The 18375-nt window shown below is 36.5% G+C and overlaps 1 protein-coding gene across 1 annotated transcript in view; it reads right to left on the bottom strand.

Moving 5' to 3' along the window:
• The window catches only part of LOC126977667 (zinc finger protein 470-like), a 50279-nt gene that overhangs the window by 13756 nt on the left and 18148 nt on the right, over positions 1-18375 (bottom strand). Inside the window, exons 10-18 of the mRNA XM_050826410.1 lie at positions 15127-15221; positions 12858-12918; positions 11488-11553; positions 9692-9764; positions 7285-7408; positions 5648-5765; positions 4762-4899; positions 2913-3051; positions 929-1070 (exon numbers count right to left, since the gene is read on the bottom strand). Of these exons, the coding sequence (XP_050682367.1) occupies positions 929-1070; positions 2913-3051; positions 4762-4899; positions 5648-5765; positions 7285-7408; positions 9692-9764; positions 11488-11553; positions 12858-12918; positions 15127-15221 (956 nt within the window). The remainder of the gene's footprint in view (positions 1-928; positions 1071-2912; positions 3052-4761; positions 4900-5647; positions 5766-7284; positions 7409-9691; positions 9765-11487; positions 11554-12857; positions 12919-15126; positions 15222-18375) is intronic.

Raw genomic sequence — 18375 nt, 5'->3', positions numbered from 1 at the left:
CGAACACGAGGCAAGAACATTTTGTTTTAGCAAATTATGCAAAATGAATAAAAACGTCAAGTTAGTTACATAATTTTGATAATTTAAAAGGGCAATTATACCTACCTTAAATACCACATTCCAACCTTTTTCAGTTTGGATATGCTGGTATTTGGACAGGTTCTCACTGAACACTTGGTTATTGCGTGGCATTGTATTCAAAGCGCGGTCTAAACACAACTGAACGAAGAGTCCGAGAGCTGTTCCACTGAGCAAACCGTTCGAGTGACAGATGTATCGTAAATCTTGGTATGTGTTGTTCAACTCTCAGGTTGTGACTCCATCTACAGAATCTACTTTACCTGCTCAACCCCAATATTTACATATTAGGAAATTGACTTGAGATGTCGCTCTTTCAAATCTAAACAATTTGGTATTTTTAAAGTGATATCCCTAATTTCTTGGATTACCTATTCCTATACACCATAATACAAATTTAATTTGTATAATAATTGAGGTGAGGCAATTGACGTGGTCGCTAACTATGGGCCTTATTAGAAAGCTCATGGTCGCTCAGAGGGCAATGGAGAGGGCTGTGCTTGGAGTTTCGGAGAACCAAAGTTACCGACGTTGTCAAAACGATTGCGAAACTGAAGTGGCATTGGTTAGGGCACATAGTTTCACGGACAGTTGGGGCAGTAAAGTCCTCGAATGGCGACCACGTACCGGAAGACACAGTGTTGGTAGGCCCCCCACAAGATGGACTGACGATCTGGTCAATTTCGCCGGAATACGTTCGATAAGGGCAGCGCAGGACTGGTAGTCGTGGAAATCTTTGGGGAGGCCTTTGTCCAGCAGTGGACGTCTTCCGGCTGATGATAATGATGATGATGAAGTAAGCAAGAAAGAAGTAACAAATTGTTTAAAATAATTTTACTAATATCACCACCTCGCACGAAAACGGCTTTTCCTCGCTGTGTATCCTCATATGTTTCTTGTGATGCTCGGGGTACACGAAAGTTGCATCGCAGATGTTGCACTTTAGCGGCCGTTCGCCGGTGTGACACGCCATCACGTGGTAGTCCAACAACCTGAACAAATAATTAGTTTAAGAGCCCACGACAGATGTGGAATTTGATCGAGAAAAAGAGGATAAGCCAGCGTAAGGGACACCTGCTGTTAAGTGATCACCGGCGTCCACATTCTCTTGCAACACCAGAGGGATCACAGGTGCGTTGCGGGCCATTTAGGGAGGTGTAAGCGTTTCTTTTAAGGTACCCATGTCGTATCGTCCCGGAAACACAGCTTTGTAGTACGTAGGGGAAAGTTCCTTGAAAACCGTACTGTGGAGGACACACCGCCACAATGGGTACCAATGGGAGGCTCCTTTGCACAAGATGCCGGGCTAGTTATGGGTACCACAACGGTCTGTATTTGTGCCGTGAAGCAATAATGTGTAAGCATTATTGTGCTTTAGTCTGAAGGGCGTCGTAGCTAGTGAAATTACTGGGCAAATGAGACTTAACATCTTATGTCTCAAGGTGACGAGCGAAATTGTAGTTCCGCTCAGAATTTTTGAGCTTTTCAAGAATCCTCAGCAGCACTGCATTGTTATGGGCAGGGCGTATCAATTAGCATCAGCTGAACGTCCTGCACGTCACATCCCGTATTTTCATAAAAAAATATCCAGATGGTGGGGGTGATATCGTACTTATGGCGTGTCGAGCGAAGATGGAAATCGGAATCAGGTGAAACAGCTCTTTGGAACATATATATAGAATGTAAATCGAAATACCTAAGTTTCTGTACCTATTCTGCAGAGCAAAGTAAGCATCGATCAAAAAATAGCGCTGGAAATTATTGGTCTTTGATGTTGTTTGCACGTCCATAAAAAATATATTAACGGCCATTCCCAATAATTAGTGTATCTCCGCTTGGGGCCTACATGAGATAAACAAACGTAACTATCGTTGAATTTTCTGTCCCAATAAACTTATCGACGGTAACTCACCTTATCCGTACACGCTATCTGTCAATGGGACGACGTATAGCTTACCAGCGATAGAAGTTTGTATGGAAATTGCAATTCACGCGTCCCAATATAAGGCGATAAGAATGACTTATCGGTTATAGTATATTGGGACAGATTCAGATTATTGATAGCTAATTACTGGCAGTAGAAGTTTTTTTTTTTATTATGAGTAGGGGGATAAGATGCATTTAAATCCTAGGATCTATTGTGCCCCCTGCTTGCGCTAGCACACCTACCCTGGACTTCTTTTGTCTTAAGACAAAGAGCTGTGGTGACATCGAGGCTACTGACAAGGAAACGTGTGCCGGGATTTAAATTGTATTCTCTAGACCTATTCCTTTTAGGAAGCGTAGGATCCTCGGAGGGTCCAGGCCGGGCATTTCAGAAGGATGTGTAACAGTAGAAATTAGTTATTTATCTCTATCTGTAGACACGGACTCGTAAAAAAAGAAGGACTCCGTGTCACCTTACATAACAGTGTAGCACCAAAACAAGCCGATTTACGTGTAAATACATAGCCCCACGCACACACTTACACTACTACAGGCCGATAGGCGGCCATTATGAGAATTGACATCGTCTGTGACAGATCAGTGTGCGTCTCAATATTTTTTTTTAAAAATGCTGTCGTGCGTTGTGAAAAAGTGTAAAAACGATACTATATAAGAATTTGTGGCCATATATGTTTATTTAAGGGAGAAAAATTGTGTAACTAGTATTCCCCGTAACCACACACACACTAGCATAACGGTGCTTCATTTGCTAATATCATGGCGCGGAGTCCTTCTTTTTTTACTCGTCCGTGTCTGTAGATGGTATATTGGGAACGGCCATAAAAGTGTATGGGTATTTAATTTAAAACATCACAAAATCCACAGGGTATGATGTAACGTGCACGTACCGACGCCGCTTGAACTTCTTGCTGCACGTGCCACAGTGATGGCGACGGTCATTGAGGTGCGTGGCACGTCGGTGAGAGTACAAGTTGGATCGCTGCGAGAAACACGCACCGCATGTCTCGCACTCAAATGGACGCTCGCCTGCAATACATACATACATAATCAGGGGCGTGCATTGCTTTTCCAGCGCGGTAGGCACTGGAAGCCTAACGAGTCGTAGTTGCGCTTAACATTTAAAAATTAAGTTCCTGTTATAATAATAAATATAAGTCCACTTACAAACATTTTTCTGCCGTTTTATTCAGGTTTTAAGTAATGTTTTGTGAATTTGCTAGTTATAAGATAAAAATATCCATTGGCACCTGGAGGCGAACGACCATTTCGCCACTACAGATATCTCAATAATGCATGAATACTATACATGACTCATAAAGAGTCACATACACATATCATTTGAGCGATAGCCGCAGTGGCCATTAGAAAAGCCGTTGTTACTTGTTTCATTGTACTTCACATCATTCACGAATACCGGTTATTATTTACACGAATAATAACACAAATGCAATGCAAAAGGATACGTACCTAATTTCTGTAAACAAACCGTATTTTCGCCACAATCGCGACACTGGAATTTCTCCATCATATTTTAATTCCTTACTAGTTACCTATTTTAAACACAAAACACACAGCAACTTCTTTTTTTTCCCAATACAAACACTAATTAACAATAAACAAATCAACACAAAACAAATAACTAATGTAATTAGCTTAATAGTTCACGCCCGTGATATAAAGTTCACGAAAACACAAGTACTAAAAAAATGGCGCTGTCATTGTTGATATTGAATAATATAATTTTATTTTCGGAAATGTTATATCTCACAATCATGAATCACGTCATGTGCGATATCAATACTCTTATGGAAGCGCAATAAGGTTTAAACTCGGACACTAAGAGAAAGAGACACGTCATAATAATTACTCATAAATCATAATGTAGGTATAATTTCTTTCGTTTAATTCGTGACAGCTGCGGTTGTCATTTCGAAGTGTCATAAGCTTCCCTAACCCGGATGTGTTAAAGATGTCAAATTGCGATGGTCATATTTAAGAACGATATACATAGTAATTGTATATTTTTTGCTGTGGTCGTATAGCCTTGACAAATAAATTTTGTTATAGAAATTGAACGTATTCTACTAGGTTCGAGTAAGCATTATCGGAACTGCTTACTGTGAGTATTTAATATACCGCGTAACGAAAAACTTACTGGTTGGGTGTTCAATAGAAGTTCGATTATAGAATAAAAGAACTAAATTTATCTGAATTAACTTGGAATCTAGTGTTGGTATATTATTTAGACTCTAAATATGGTAGGTAGGCTATGCCTATTGGCATATGTGGAATGCACGCCCGTTTGAAGTTCCTTATGGGATGATGAGGATACCCCTACCCTAACCGGGGAAAAAACGTCCAGAACCAGGGGCGTTCATTGGTTTTCTAATAAGCTAGGCTCTGTAGATCTTAATAAATGTGTGGTAAATGTTACTATAACATGAATGACTTTCTTAATGATACCACAGATTGGGAATGGGGTGACCGCCCTCAGGCTATTAAATAATAAGTTTAATTGTACAATATTACTCTGTAAACATATTTTTTTGATGAAAAAAAAGCCCGCTAAGTTTGTTGCGCCCGTTCTTCTCAGGTCTGAGGCATTCAGTAGTAGTTTTTGACTTTCAATGAGTGATGTCACTTCCTATTTTGAATAAAAATATTTGAATTTGAATAAAATTTTGAGAAAATAAATGCCTTTTACCAACGAGTTTATTCAAAGACAGTATTTCTCACCTGTATGGATTCTCATGTGATCACGAAGCTCAGCTCTCCTTGCGAAGGCTTTGCTGCACACATCACACGCAAACGGCCGCATCCCAGAATGGACCACTCCATGTACTTCCAAATTATGCTGGGTACTGAACGCTTTGCCTGGTTGAAATAACTTTATTAATAGGCTATTCTTCAATTTTTACACGCTTTTATTAGCTTCACCTATATGTATGTTTGTTTGTAACCGACTCAGTTGGGCGCGATTTTGATTTTGTCCAAACTTCGTAGATTTATCGAGGACCGATGACAATACATTTATTTGGTAAAATTATTCTATTTTTCAATTAGCAAAATAAGATTTTTGTTAATTTATACAATTTCTTCATCTATTATAAATGATTTGATGTTAATTTGAATTGATGTTAATTTTAAATTTCAACCATTATCCTTTCAATCAAAGCGTGTTTTTTAGTTTTTTCAAACAATTTTTTTTAGTTAAAGTATATTTAACAATAAATGCCAACTGGTATTTTTATTCCTTTAAAATAATTCCACTTTATATGCTAAGAAAAATCGATTTAAATTTAAACGATAAATAGTCGCGCCAAAACCATTATAGCCGCCATTTTCGTTTTTTTTTATGACAGTAAGGCCCAGGTTCCACCAACCGTTAATTCCTCTTCTCCAAGCAAAATAAAATATAACTTTTGTAACAACATGACGTTATATTCTTATTTATTATACGTTCCTTTCGTAGATATCAGTTGACTGATTTCGAGCTCTCTAAGCACACATCTCCTCTCCGCTTTGGTGGAAATAACCTGACCGCTTCGCTGCTAATCTCCTCTCGTCTCCGCTTTGTTAGAAACCGGGCCTAAGGGACGAGACAAGCAGGATGTTTACTCACCACAGTCTTTACATATGAACTCCTTGACGCCCAAATGCGTTTTGTGGTGATGCATAAGGTTGTGTTCGGTCAAGAATGATTTGCCGCATTCCGCGCACCGATACGGTCTGGGCCGGTTCTGAAATAAAATATTATATGACGTTCATCTATAGTACGGAAGAATATATAATAGTACAACTACGGAAGACTCACTCCGCAATATCAATTAAACAAATAGGAACTCTTGCAGCCATACAACTTATTGTATGGCTTGTAATTCAGATCGCACAGCGCTATTAGCATAAATTTTTATTCACCTAGAAATTGCCTCTCTTTCTATCGCGTGACTCTTACCTCTTCTGACGACATTAGGGTTGACTTCTTTATGTACAACGGTAGGTACCTACCTAGTAGTATAAGGTCACCTTATGAAAATAGCTTAATTTTTTCTATAATATAAATAGATATGTAATCGTAATTTAAAATCAATATTCTTACGTTGTCAAAACTACATTAATTGAAAATAGCAATGTAATTCATTTTCCTGCAAAAAGTAGGAACTTTTTAAATGGGTAGGTTCCTACATACTATTAAAACTATAAAGCGAGCTAGACTTGCACGCGTCCTCTTAGGTTATAGCAATTAACTTTTTTGCGATCGGCTCTTGACCAAGTATGAAAAACAAAACTTACTTAGTATAGGTATTAGATTGGTAGCTATCATGAGTGGTAATTTCATTATAATAATAATCACTTTAAGTAAGTCGGACGGTGAAGTAGGTAAAAAAAACTCGCGCGTGAGTCCCTACTGGCTGGCCTACTCTGAAGGGGCTGCCGCACGTATTTACAATTTCAATAGTTACACGGGGAGTGAGCCAGGCCTGATAGTACTTTAAAACCCTGAAGGCTCGGCCTGTTAATGCCATTTGTGAAAATTACAGGCTTATGTTGTGATTTATATCTTATTATTTCAAGCTAGAAGTAACGGGCACAGTTAGCAGTTTTGTTAAGCTGAGCATAGCTTAGTTAACATTTTTCTATGGAAAAGGAGGACAAACGAGCATACGGGTGACCTGGTGTGAAGTGATGACAGCCACACCCACATTTTCTTGCAAAACCAGAGGAACCGGCGCGTTGCTGGCCTTTAAAGAAGGTGTACTCGCTTTGTTTGAAGAAGTGGCGTGCATTGGTGTGGATCTAACTAGTCGTAGTTGAGCTTTGGAATATGAAAAGATTGTTAACCGTAGGTATTTAGTGTGTAGCGTAAGAAAATTTTTTATGAGTGGGTGTTTAATAGAAGTTTGTTTATAAAATAACGGAAACATATTAAAATAAATTAGTATTAACACTAGTGCAATTTTTATTTAGGTTCATAGCGAGGTATGCACTGCCTAATTGCCATGCACGCCCTTGATTTGGAGGTATCAATGTCGTATCGTCCCGGAAATACCGCACAAGGAAGCTCTTTCCACAGCTTTGTGGTATGTGGAAGAAATATCTTAAAAAACCGCACTGTGGAGGACCGCCACACATCCAGATGGTGGGGATGATATCCTAATTTTTGGTGTCGTGCGAAGGTGGATTTCAAGTCAAGTCGAATAATATGAACGACCCAAGAAATTATAGTAGAACAAGATGATGCTATAATGCTATATATACCGCATGAGTCTTCATATGGGCTTGGTGCGTGTATTTGGACCCGAAACTCTTCTGGCATATGTCGCAACTGTACGGCCGATTGCCTGTGTGTTTGTTCGTGTGCTCCACCAGCAGTGCACGGGAACTGAAAGTAGAATTTTAATATTTAGCTCAGCTTGTTACAAAGACGAAGTGACCATATTTAATGTAAAACATCAACAATTATATCACTTGGTGATAAGGGTACAATTAAAGGTATAACTATTGTGGCGCCTTAGGGAAAATTTATCAAATGAGACGAGCAGGATGTTCAGCTGATGGTAATTGATACGCCCTCCCGTTACAATTACGTGTCGCTCAGGATTCTTGAAAAACCCAAAAATGGTGAGCGGCACTACAATTATTGCGCTCGTCACTTTGAGACATAAGTTGTTAAGTATCATCTGCCCAGTAAGTTCACTAGCTACAGCGCCCTTCAGACAGAAACACAGTAATAGTTACACTTTACTGCTTCACGGCAGAAAAAGGGTGCCGTTGTGGTACCTATAAGCCGGCATCCTATGCCAAGGAGCCAAGACTAGTAGGATCCTGGTAAATGCTCTTAGTCGTCCCTTACGACGCCTTTGGGCCTGGGACTAACCTATTCTTTTTATGCCCCGGAGAACCACAGGAATACCTTCCGGAACTACACGCAAGGAAATTCACAGTTTGCACATGGAAGAAATTTCCTTGTCAACAGCACTGTGTATGAACGCTTTACATAAAGATGACGACGAAGTTAAGTTACATGTACTGTGGCAACTACCAAAATGCATGATTCTCCTTACGTCATGTCAGATCGAACATCTGCCATCACATGCCCGTACGCTCGTCTGTGCTCTCTTAATCTCTTTAAAAACCAAAAAGATCTCTTAATATATATATTTCTTTTGTGCGGCTGTTGCAACTGAACTCCTCCTAAACGGATTTTAATGAAACTTTCTGTGTGTATTCAGGTGGATTCGCGATGGTTTAGATTCACAATTGCACTACCTCCTAAACGGCTGGAGCGATTTTGATGATTTTTTTGTGTGTTCCAGTGAATTTGAGATTGGTTTAGATTATCAACTCCGTCCATATAATATAACTCTCCTGCTCATGTGTATCTTAGAGAACTCCTCCTAACGGCTGGACCGATTTTTCAAATTTAAGACGTGTGTACAGGATAACGTCTGTCGGGTCCACTAGTAATAATATAATTTTAAATTACTGACGTTATATACATAAAGACAAGTCACATCGTATAAATACAAAGCTGAAATATGTAACATGTCACTAAATAAACATACAAACAAATAAAACCATAATAAACTTCGCTGCTATATCTATACATTGCCGCATTTACTCCAGTTTTTTCCTAAATATTCTTGGTCAATAAGCAGCAATGTACATCATTTATTTAGTTCAAGTTTGATTCGGACATGACACACGACTAAGGAGTAAAGTGTGCTTACATTGACTTTAAGCACACTTTTGCCATTCCGCTTTCAGACTGCGAATAATATGTCCTTATGTGTATATAACGTCATTGATTAAAATTATAAATAATAATATCCACACAAAATGTTGCTTAAGTTAATACTAGATATGTTTTACTTGTAGAAAGTACAGCTAAAAAAGAAGTATACATCTACTACAACAATTACCCATACACACACATGTAGTATGCACCCTCAAACGCACAACACACACACACACACATAATATTATTTTGTTTAGTTTATATTCTAAGTAGCTTAGTATAGTATTTGTATTTTGTTACCTATTCTAGTTTGTTAATATATTCGTGGTCATAAGCTCTTTTGTACAATACCAATATACTGTACTTTTAATTATATTTTATGTGAAAGACCCAGAGTTTGAAACGAGATTAAAAAAGAAAATAAGTGTGTCTCCATCCATCATGTTATCCATAAAATAATCCCCATGCTCGTCTCAAGTCATAAAAGGCATTTATTTTCTCAAAATTGATTCCTTTAGAATTTTTTTTTATGTCATTTCTAATATACTAGACACTACTACCGCTTCGGAAACAAATGAGAGAGAAGAAGGGGCGCAAGAATCTCACCGAGCATTTTTTATTTGAGCTCTTTTTAAATGAAATACACAATATGGCAGTAACATTGCTATAAAATAATCATAATCTAGTCCCAGGCTGTCGGATCACTTAGATGTGGAGTAGTAAGATTTACGACGGAGCTATTTTTTAATAAAACAATCAAATTTATTTATAGATAATGCTTGAACAGCGGCTGGGACTTTGTTATAAAAGTGTATACCTTTATACATTTTTATACATTTACCCTTAAAGCTATTATGTATCATATTCTCTTATTATATTACCTCTTACTCGTTCTCATGATGTATTTATTAATAATTTATTACTCACTTGAAGGTTTTATCACAAACTTCACATTTATGCACCTTGCTCTTCGAGGCGGCTGCCGGTGTTTCACGCGATTCTGAAAATAGAATTTTATAAGTTTCAGACAACACTTCAACCAGAAGTGACCTAGAATATATATATATTTTTTTATATTTACACAAATTATCTTGCCCCAAATTAGGCATATATAGCCTGTGTTATGGGTTGCAAGACAACGATATATTTAATACAATATACTTACTTAAACATACATCAATATATATAAACATCCATGACTCGGAAACGAACATACACATATATCATATAAATGCTTGCACCTACCGGGATTCGAACCTGGGACCTCTAGCTTAGTAGGTAGGATCGCTAACCACTCGGTTATACAAGTCGTCAAATATTGAAATGAAATGACATTAATTAATTACTAGATGCACAGCTCATTTCGCCAATATGTCAGCATACAAATATTTGATTGTCAATATTGGAATTTTTATATTTATGCATCATTAATACACATTACAAGCTATAATTCAATATAAATTACGTGTCAAGTTGTTTGTCCGCGATGGACTCCTAAACTAATGAACGGATTTTAATGGGGATTACTTCATGGAGTGCAGTTTGGTCCAACTTGAGAGATAGGATAGTTTTTATTTCGATTTGGGACCCATAATTATTTTTATTTCCAACTAGTTGACCCGACAGACGTTGTTCTGTATATATTAAATAAAATAATATTTTATAATTAATATATAATATAATATCATAACATCAAAAATTACTTCGTAAAATATGCACCCTGCTGTCGTAATGAAATTGTTTCACAACAGAACTGTCAAACTGTGCGTCAATAAATTCTCTCATAGAAATTATGTGTGGACACATCAAAGGATAAACAAATGTGTTGTTTTTATTTAATTTAGCAGCATTTTCCTATTTATTCAATTTTTAAACCTTCTCTGGACTTCCACAAATAATTCAAGACCAAAATTAGCGGTCCAGCCGTTCTCGAGTTTTAGCGAGACTAACGAACAGCAATTCATTTTTATATATATAATAGATATTTGTTTTTTATGGACATATTTTCTATGAGAAAATTTATTGACGTACGCTTTGACAGTTCTGCTGTGAATCAATTTCATTATAAGAATAGGGAGCATATTTTATAAAATAATTCTTGATCTTATGCAATATTATTGACAAATTCATATTAAAACATTATTTTATTTATTATCTACAGAACAACGTCTGTCGGGTCAGCTAGTATAATATAAAATAACCATTAGTTTGTAGGTACCTCTCAATTAATAACTTTTAAATATTATAATTTTTGGCTAAAAAATTCTTTTAAAATATAGAATCATTTATCTATTAGCCATAATTGTAATTTTTTATCCATTATTGTACTCTTATACTTTTTAGAAGGTGGTTGAAGACCCTTATACACATAATAATATTTTTTTATTTGTATACGATCTCCTTCATTCCTGGTGTTAAATATACAAATGTATTGAGATTACGTCCGTAACACTAAAAACGACTTCAACTGGAGAGCTGAGCAAACAAACCAAGATTTATGGTCGATGCGTCATTCGGACATTACATCTTATGTCTCAATGTGCCGAGACCAATTGTGATGCCGCTAATAACTTTGGGTTCAATCAACTGGCGTATCACTAACCATAAGGTCAACGCTGTGTTCGTCTCGACAGTTTCTCTCATAAAAGACTTTGGGGCGTGACAGAAAATTATACATATATATCTAAATACGATCGATAATCAAAAGATAAAAATCGAGTTACCGTGTTTTTCTTTCGCCTCATGTTCTTTCATATGTTTTTCCATCGCGACGGCGGACCCTGTGAACTCTGGAATAGGTATACAAATAATTATTGTTAAATACATCCGATGCGAATGTTTCAAATGAAACAATTAAAATCCAATTGCTTGGAATCCCGTAAATATTCAGGTGTACAAGAGTCATTCTGAGTTTTTAGCACGACTATTGGCGACATTTTTTTATAAATAAATTCAAAGTTAATCTTATATATAAAATCTCGTGTCGCGATGTTTGTTCTCCTCCGAAACGGCTAGACCAATTTGTATTAAATTTTGTGTTTATATCGGGTAGGTCTGGGAATCAGCCGACCCACCCCTAAATAATTATTATTTTTTTTGACAATTTATTATGATTCAGCATTAAATAATACATACAATTTTAAATTTTCACCCTTCTACGATCAACACCTATTTTTTGTATAGAGATCCGCAATAGGGTTGCAATATGGCAATCAAAATATATTTGATAGGTCTGAGAATCGGTCGTCATCTATTTTTTAAACCCCAAAAATTTTTAGTACTGCTTTTTTTATTACTTTTTATGGCAGCTACGTTTGCTGGGTCAGCTAGTAATATATACAAACGGCATATATTTTCTGAAAATCGATTACTTTAGAATTCTTTTTGATGTCATTTCTAATATAAATTCAAATTCAAATATTTTTATTCAAAATAGGATGTGAAATCACTTATTGAAAGTCAAAAAACTACCACCCATTCCAAAATGAATGCCTCAGGCCTGAGAAGACACAACTAAAGTAACATTTACAAAGTAACATTGTACAATTAAACTTATTATTTAATAGCCTGAGGGCGGTCGCTCCATTCCCAATCTGTGGTATCATTAAGAAAGTCATTTACATTATAGTAATCTTTACCACACAAACGTTTTTGAACAATTCTTTTGAATAACGTAATACTTTTGTTTTGAACATCTCTGGGATCCTGTTGTAAAAGCATATACATCGCCCCACAAAAGACTTGTTAACTCGACTTAGTCGAGTAGTAGGCATTATAAGCTTATGTCTGGTCCTGGTGTTAACATTATGGTTATGACAGTTTCTGGCAAATTCACTTATGTGCCTATGAACATACATCACAAGAATATATTGAGAAGCAACAGTCAAGATGTTAATTTCTTTGAATTACTATATACTACTACCGCTTCGGAAACAAATGGCGCTCTGTGCAAATGAAATACTAACAATACGTCATCATAAGACATAACACGTTTTACGTACAAAATTAACATGAATCAGTCTATCTCAAACTACCCTCAGGATAAATAGGCAGAACGGAATGTACATTATTAGTTTGAAATTGGATATCATACCTTTATTATTCCTCTCACATACGCGACACTTCAATACAGTTCCGATTTGACCAACGGCTTCCTGAAATAGTTAAACAGTAGTATTAGATACATTAAGTAATTATTTACTATATATTAGCGGACCCGACAGATGAAGTCCTGTACACACGTCTTAAATTTTAAAAATCGGTCCAGCCGTTGGTACGTATTCACTAACATACACATGGGCACATGGCAGGATATATGGACTGAAATGAGAATCTAAACCAAACTCAAATTCACTGAAATCACAAAAAATTATCAAAATTGGTCCAGCTCTTTAGGAGCAGTTCATTGTCAACACACGTACAGAAGAATTATAAATATAAAGATAGGTTAGCCAGGGTTAAGAGCTCCTTCATAGGTCTTAGTATACAATTTTTCAATAAAATACCAGACTGTATACTAAGACTCACTGAGTAGGTATAAATTCAGAAATATATTAGATCTTCTTTGACACAGAAGGCTTTCTAAAGCACAGTAGATTATATAGAAGATAATAATGCAAAAATAATACTAGCGCATAGAGCACCAATTTTGATTTTTAAATGTGTGTGTTAGCTAGCGGTGTACGATATACTTTTTAGTAATATCGATGATTGCAGATCTATTATTTTACATGATTAAACTTAGATTATATTATTTAACATAAGATTTAATATTAAGTATAGAAAAGTATAAAAAAAATGAAAGTGTTAATTTATTTATCTAGTTCCCATTGATAAGATTGTATAACTGTTTAATAGCTAACACATACATTGACAATCTTTGATTTGTCAACGTAAATGTATAAAAAAGTCTATTTGGATCTAATATTTTGTTGGTAAAAATTACTGAAGCACGCTAAAAAGCCTCTCTATATTTATCTCAGAAATTACATTAATTTTTATTTATACATGACTACAACAATACAATAATTACAACATACAACAAAAAACTTTGATTTATCTGTTACACTTGTTGAACTTTAAATAATACCTTAAAAATTTAATGCATGCAAATTATAAAAACCTTTATAAAGCCTACAGATATCGCACGAGTTGAATGCAAAGTTCAGGAATGCGACCTAATTACAATTGGTGACCATAATCATGAGTGTGTCGATAAATTTAAACAATGCATCTAGTTTAACCTAATAATTAAATATGAAATTTCTGCCTTTCTTCAACACACGTCTAAAACATTTTTCGGCATTTCTCGTAATTGGCGATGAATAAAAACTTGTGTCTTTTCGAATGGAACCTGATGGACTCGGATCAGTCATCATTAAAATAAAAAAGTAACAGGGATCGCGGGAACTTTATTAATAACGCGATAACACGGTAAGCGACGACTACGGCACATCACTACACTGTAGGCGCGTGGGGTGAGGCGTGCGGACAGCGGGGGGAGATTCTTCCGCTCTTTACGTCAGACCCCGACTGTATTCAACTCACGCGATACCTGTACATTTTTTCCGCATGCCCTAGAAACTTATGCGACGAAACGATTGCTAATTCCATTGCTATCTGGAGGGCAAAGCCAAATTGGCTTCGAACAAGCTGGGCGTCATATATAGAGCACGGCAATACTTCAAGCCGGCCCACATCCTAGCGCTCTACAAAGCGCAGGTCCGGCCACACATGGAGTATTGCTGTCATCTCTGGTCCGGTGAACGTCTGGATCACTTGGCGTTGCGTAGAGACGTTGCTTTATTGGGTGTCTTCTACCGCATTTTTTTTTATGGAATAGGTGGACAAACGAGCGTACACCTGGTGTTAAGTGATCACCGCCGCCCACATTCTCTTGCAACACCAGAGGAATCACAAGAGCGTTGCCGGCCTTTAAGGAAGGTGTACGCGCTTTTTTTGAAGGTACCCATGTCGTATCGTCCCGGAAACACCGCACAAGGAAGCTCATTCCACAGCTTTGTAGTACGAGGGAGAAAGCTTCTTGAAAACCGCACTGTGGAGGACCGCCACACGTCCAGATGGTGGGGATGATACCCTAACTTATGGCGTGTCGTGCGAAGGTGAAATTCGGCGGCAGGAATCAGGTTAAACAGCTCTTCGGAACACTCCCCGTGAACAACAACACTCCTCTGCTTCTTCAGGTGTTGCAAAAGAATGTGGGCGACGGTGATCATTTAACACCAGATATCCTACCGTACGCTCCTCCTCCTCCAATAGTAAAATGACGTGTTTTTGTTACGGTTGTCTGGATAAAGCTCGGCCCAGGCATAGATTAGTATTAATGTCACCAATTCACTCACCGTTTCAACATTATCGGACTCGGCCTCCTGTATCTTGCTCTCAATAGATTCTACCCGGTACATCTCTCCGGACTCAACTTTTATAAAAGCGCCACCTATTAACATATTTTAGAATGATTTAACAATTAAACACGTTCGCTAATTGTGTGGTATAAGTTTAATGGACAATATAACTGCCGAAGTAGATCAATATTTACTAAATGTACACAATAAATAAAATACTGTTTTATATGAATTTGTCAATAATATAACATCAAGAATTATATCGTAAAATATGCTCCCTGTTGTTACAATGAAACTGTTTCACATCAGAACTGTCAAACAGTGCGTCAATAAATTCTCTCATAAAAAATATGTCCATACAACACAAATATGTGAAATAAAAATAATTATGAGTCCCAAATCCAAATAAAAATGTTTCTATCTCTCAAGTTGGACTAAACTGACTCTCTCCTTGAAGTAAGCCCCATTAAAATCTGTTCATTAGTTAACTGGAAACAAACATCAGGACACTAGATTTATATATATAAAGATATACTAGTCTATGACTTCTACTTTGATTATAGTTAAGTTAAAATCAATGAGGACTGATCAGCACCGAATACCCGTGTGTTTGTCGTTTTCTTCTTTTTATTAAATTTGTGGCGGAAAACGTCAAATTAATTTGAAACATTGAACAAACACCAACAACAGCAACTTTGATAGAGCTCAAAACTTATTCTAAATAATAAAAAAAAAGTAATATTTAATTTTTTTTTTCATTAAAAATCATGCCTTATATTCTGCAACCCACAGACATAGATCCAAGTAGATAACGCAAATCTCTCCGTCTGTATGAAAACCAAGCGTACCCTTTTTTTGTACCTACTGTGACGTCATTAAAAATGCCAGTGCATCGAGCCTAACGTTCAGCCTCTCACCTCACCATTAGTTGACGTTTTCAGTACATCAATAGTCGGTATTACTTATTACTAAAATCGGCAATCTTTATCCACCTTATACATAATGGTCCGCTAATTTAAAACAGCCGCTAAGGAGTGTTTTTTCTTATTCTGACTTAGGTCAATAGAAGAAGACAGAGTGAGAATTAGCAATGCTTTAAGTTAGCAGACTATTATGAAAAAGGGGGTTAATATATATATATTTTTTGTGTGCGTGTGTATGTCACTGAACTCCTCCTAGACGTCTGGACCGATTTGATGATGAATTTTTTTGTTGTTCCAGTGAATTTGAGATTGTTTTTGATTCTCAATTCCGTCCATATAATATAATTCTCCTGCTCATGTGTATGTTAGTGAACTCCTCCTAACGGCTGGACCGATTTTTCAAATTTAAGACGTGTGTACAGGACAACGTCTGTCGGTTCCACTAGTGTATTATAAATCATAATAAATATAAAATAAAATCGTCAAAGGTAGAGCATTGCTCCTCTTTTTGACACGCGAAGTACATACACTCGCGGCATCTATTTGGAATTTGGATCCATGTCTGTGCTGCAACCATTCAATATGATTTCATATTTATTTACTTTGTACGAAAATTTATGAACTATGCTTGACTCAAACCCGCACAATATTCCGTCCGAGCACTCTTACCAACTGAGTCAACCGTCCGAGTTGGTCAAAAATTTTTGGTACAAATTAAATTTGTATATTTAATCAGAGAACTGACGGATATTATAAATTATATAATTTCAATTCGCACATAGACTCAGTCGTTATAAAATCAACGCAAATGCTTGGCTTCATGAGACGCAACACGTCGTGTAAAAACCAAAATACTACTGTTAAAGCTCTCGTACAAACCCATATCGAATACGCAAGTGTTGTTTGAAATCCTTTCTACAGTTAGCAGTCGCAACGCCTTGAATCAATACAGGAGTCCTATTATCATTATCGAAATACGAAGTTGACGGATCGTACATTCTACTATTACGAGTGTTTCGGATCCAAAGATCGATACGAAATTCGCGATAAGATATGTCTTTCGCTTACCTTATTCCCAAATTCACTTGAAATTTACATTTTCTTTGTTTGAGATTAAAAAGATCGTAACTAAAAGTTCACTTTATACGGTTATGTCCATGGTTCCGAAACGAAATACGTCCGCACTATTCGGATCCGAAGTTCTTTGGTAATAGGATTTCATTTGAAGTTCGTCGTCCTTTCGTTTCGGACGAAACTTCGGCTTTCGATTTTGGTAATAGACCTCCAACGGTCTTTTTCGAGACATCTAACTTTTTTACTGCAATTGCGCTCGTTACCTTGAGACATAAGACGCTAAGTCTCGTTTGCCCAGTAATTTCACTAGCTCTTCAGACCTAAACACAGTAATGCTTACATATTACTGCTTCACGGCAGAAATAGGCGCCGTTATGGTACCCATAATCTAGCCGACATCCTGTGCAAAGGAGCCTCCCACTGGTAAACTAACGAAACTACTAATTCAAAAGACTAAGGACTAAGGAGCTAAGTAAAAATAGATTTGCTTTCCTTTTCTATAAAATTTATTAAATTAGGCATTTTATTGCATAAATCCATAATGATCAAAGTTTTTGAGTTATCTTGAATGTGAATTCTGCTTTTTAATATTTGTCTTCAAATTCTAAGTCTATTGTCAAACTTTGGCGAGTCATCATCTTCTGAGGATGCCTCGTGTAAGCGACAGACGTGTCGCTTTGATTGAAAAAAAAAATAAGCGGAAGTTACACTCAAGACAACTCAAAAATTTGGATTCCTTTTCTATATTGAAAATCTATGTTCATTACGAAAGGCGTAAAAACTTAGATAATTTATATGTCTAGATAGACTCTCTTTTAGACAACCGATAAAAACAGGCCAGGAATATTAGTTTAGTGTGTGTGACAAGCTACGTCTTACACTAGCGATTTGTAAGACACTTCGCCTTGACTTTTTTAAACTTCAGTCACTCAAATCTCGTCGCAGCAGCCTAGATTTATTATTTCTGCACAAAATAGTTAATAATATAATATAATTCTGACCTTCAAGAACGCATATCCCTCTCAGTATCCTTTAAATACCTAAGACGTCCTATCCTAACTTTATATAAATTTTAGTACTTAGACATTTTTGACTGTATAAATCACATTTGTTACCATTGAATGATGTGTTCATCTTTAAATGTTACATATATCAGAATTGTACCCAGCATACATTTATATAAATGTGTATTACATGTGATGTTGATGATCCAAATAAATAAATAAATAAATAAAAATCAAAAAGAAAG

The sequence above is a fragment of the Leptidea sinapis genome, chromosome 2 (genome assembly GCF_905404315.1).
Source record: "Leptidea sinapis chromosome 2, ilLepSina1.1, whole genome shotgun sequence".
Lineage (NCBI taxonomy): Eukaryota > Metazoa > Arthropoda > Insecta > Lepidoptera > Pieridae > Leptidea > Leptidea sinapis.
The sequence above is the reverse complement of the archived record's forward strand: the minus strand, read 5'-3'. Positions and strand labels throughout refer to the sequence as shown.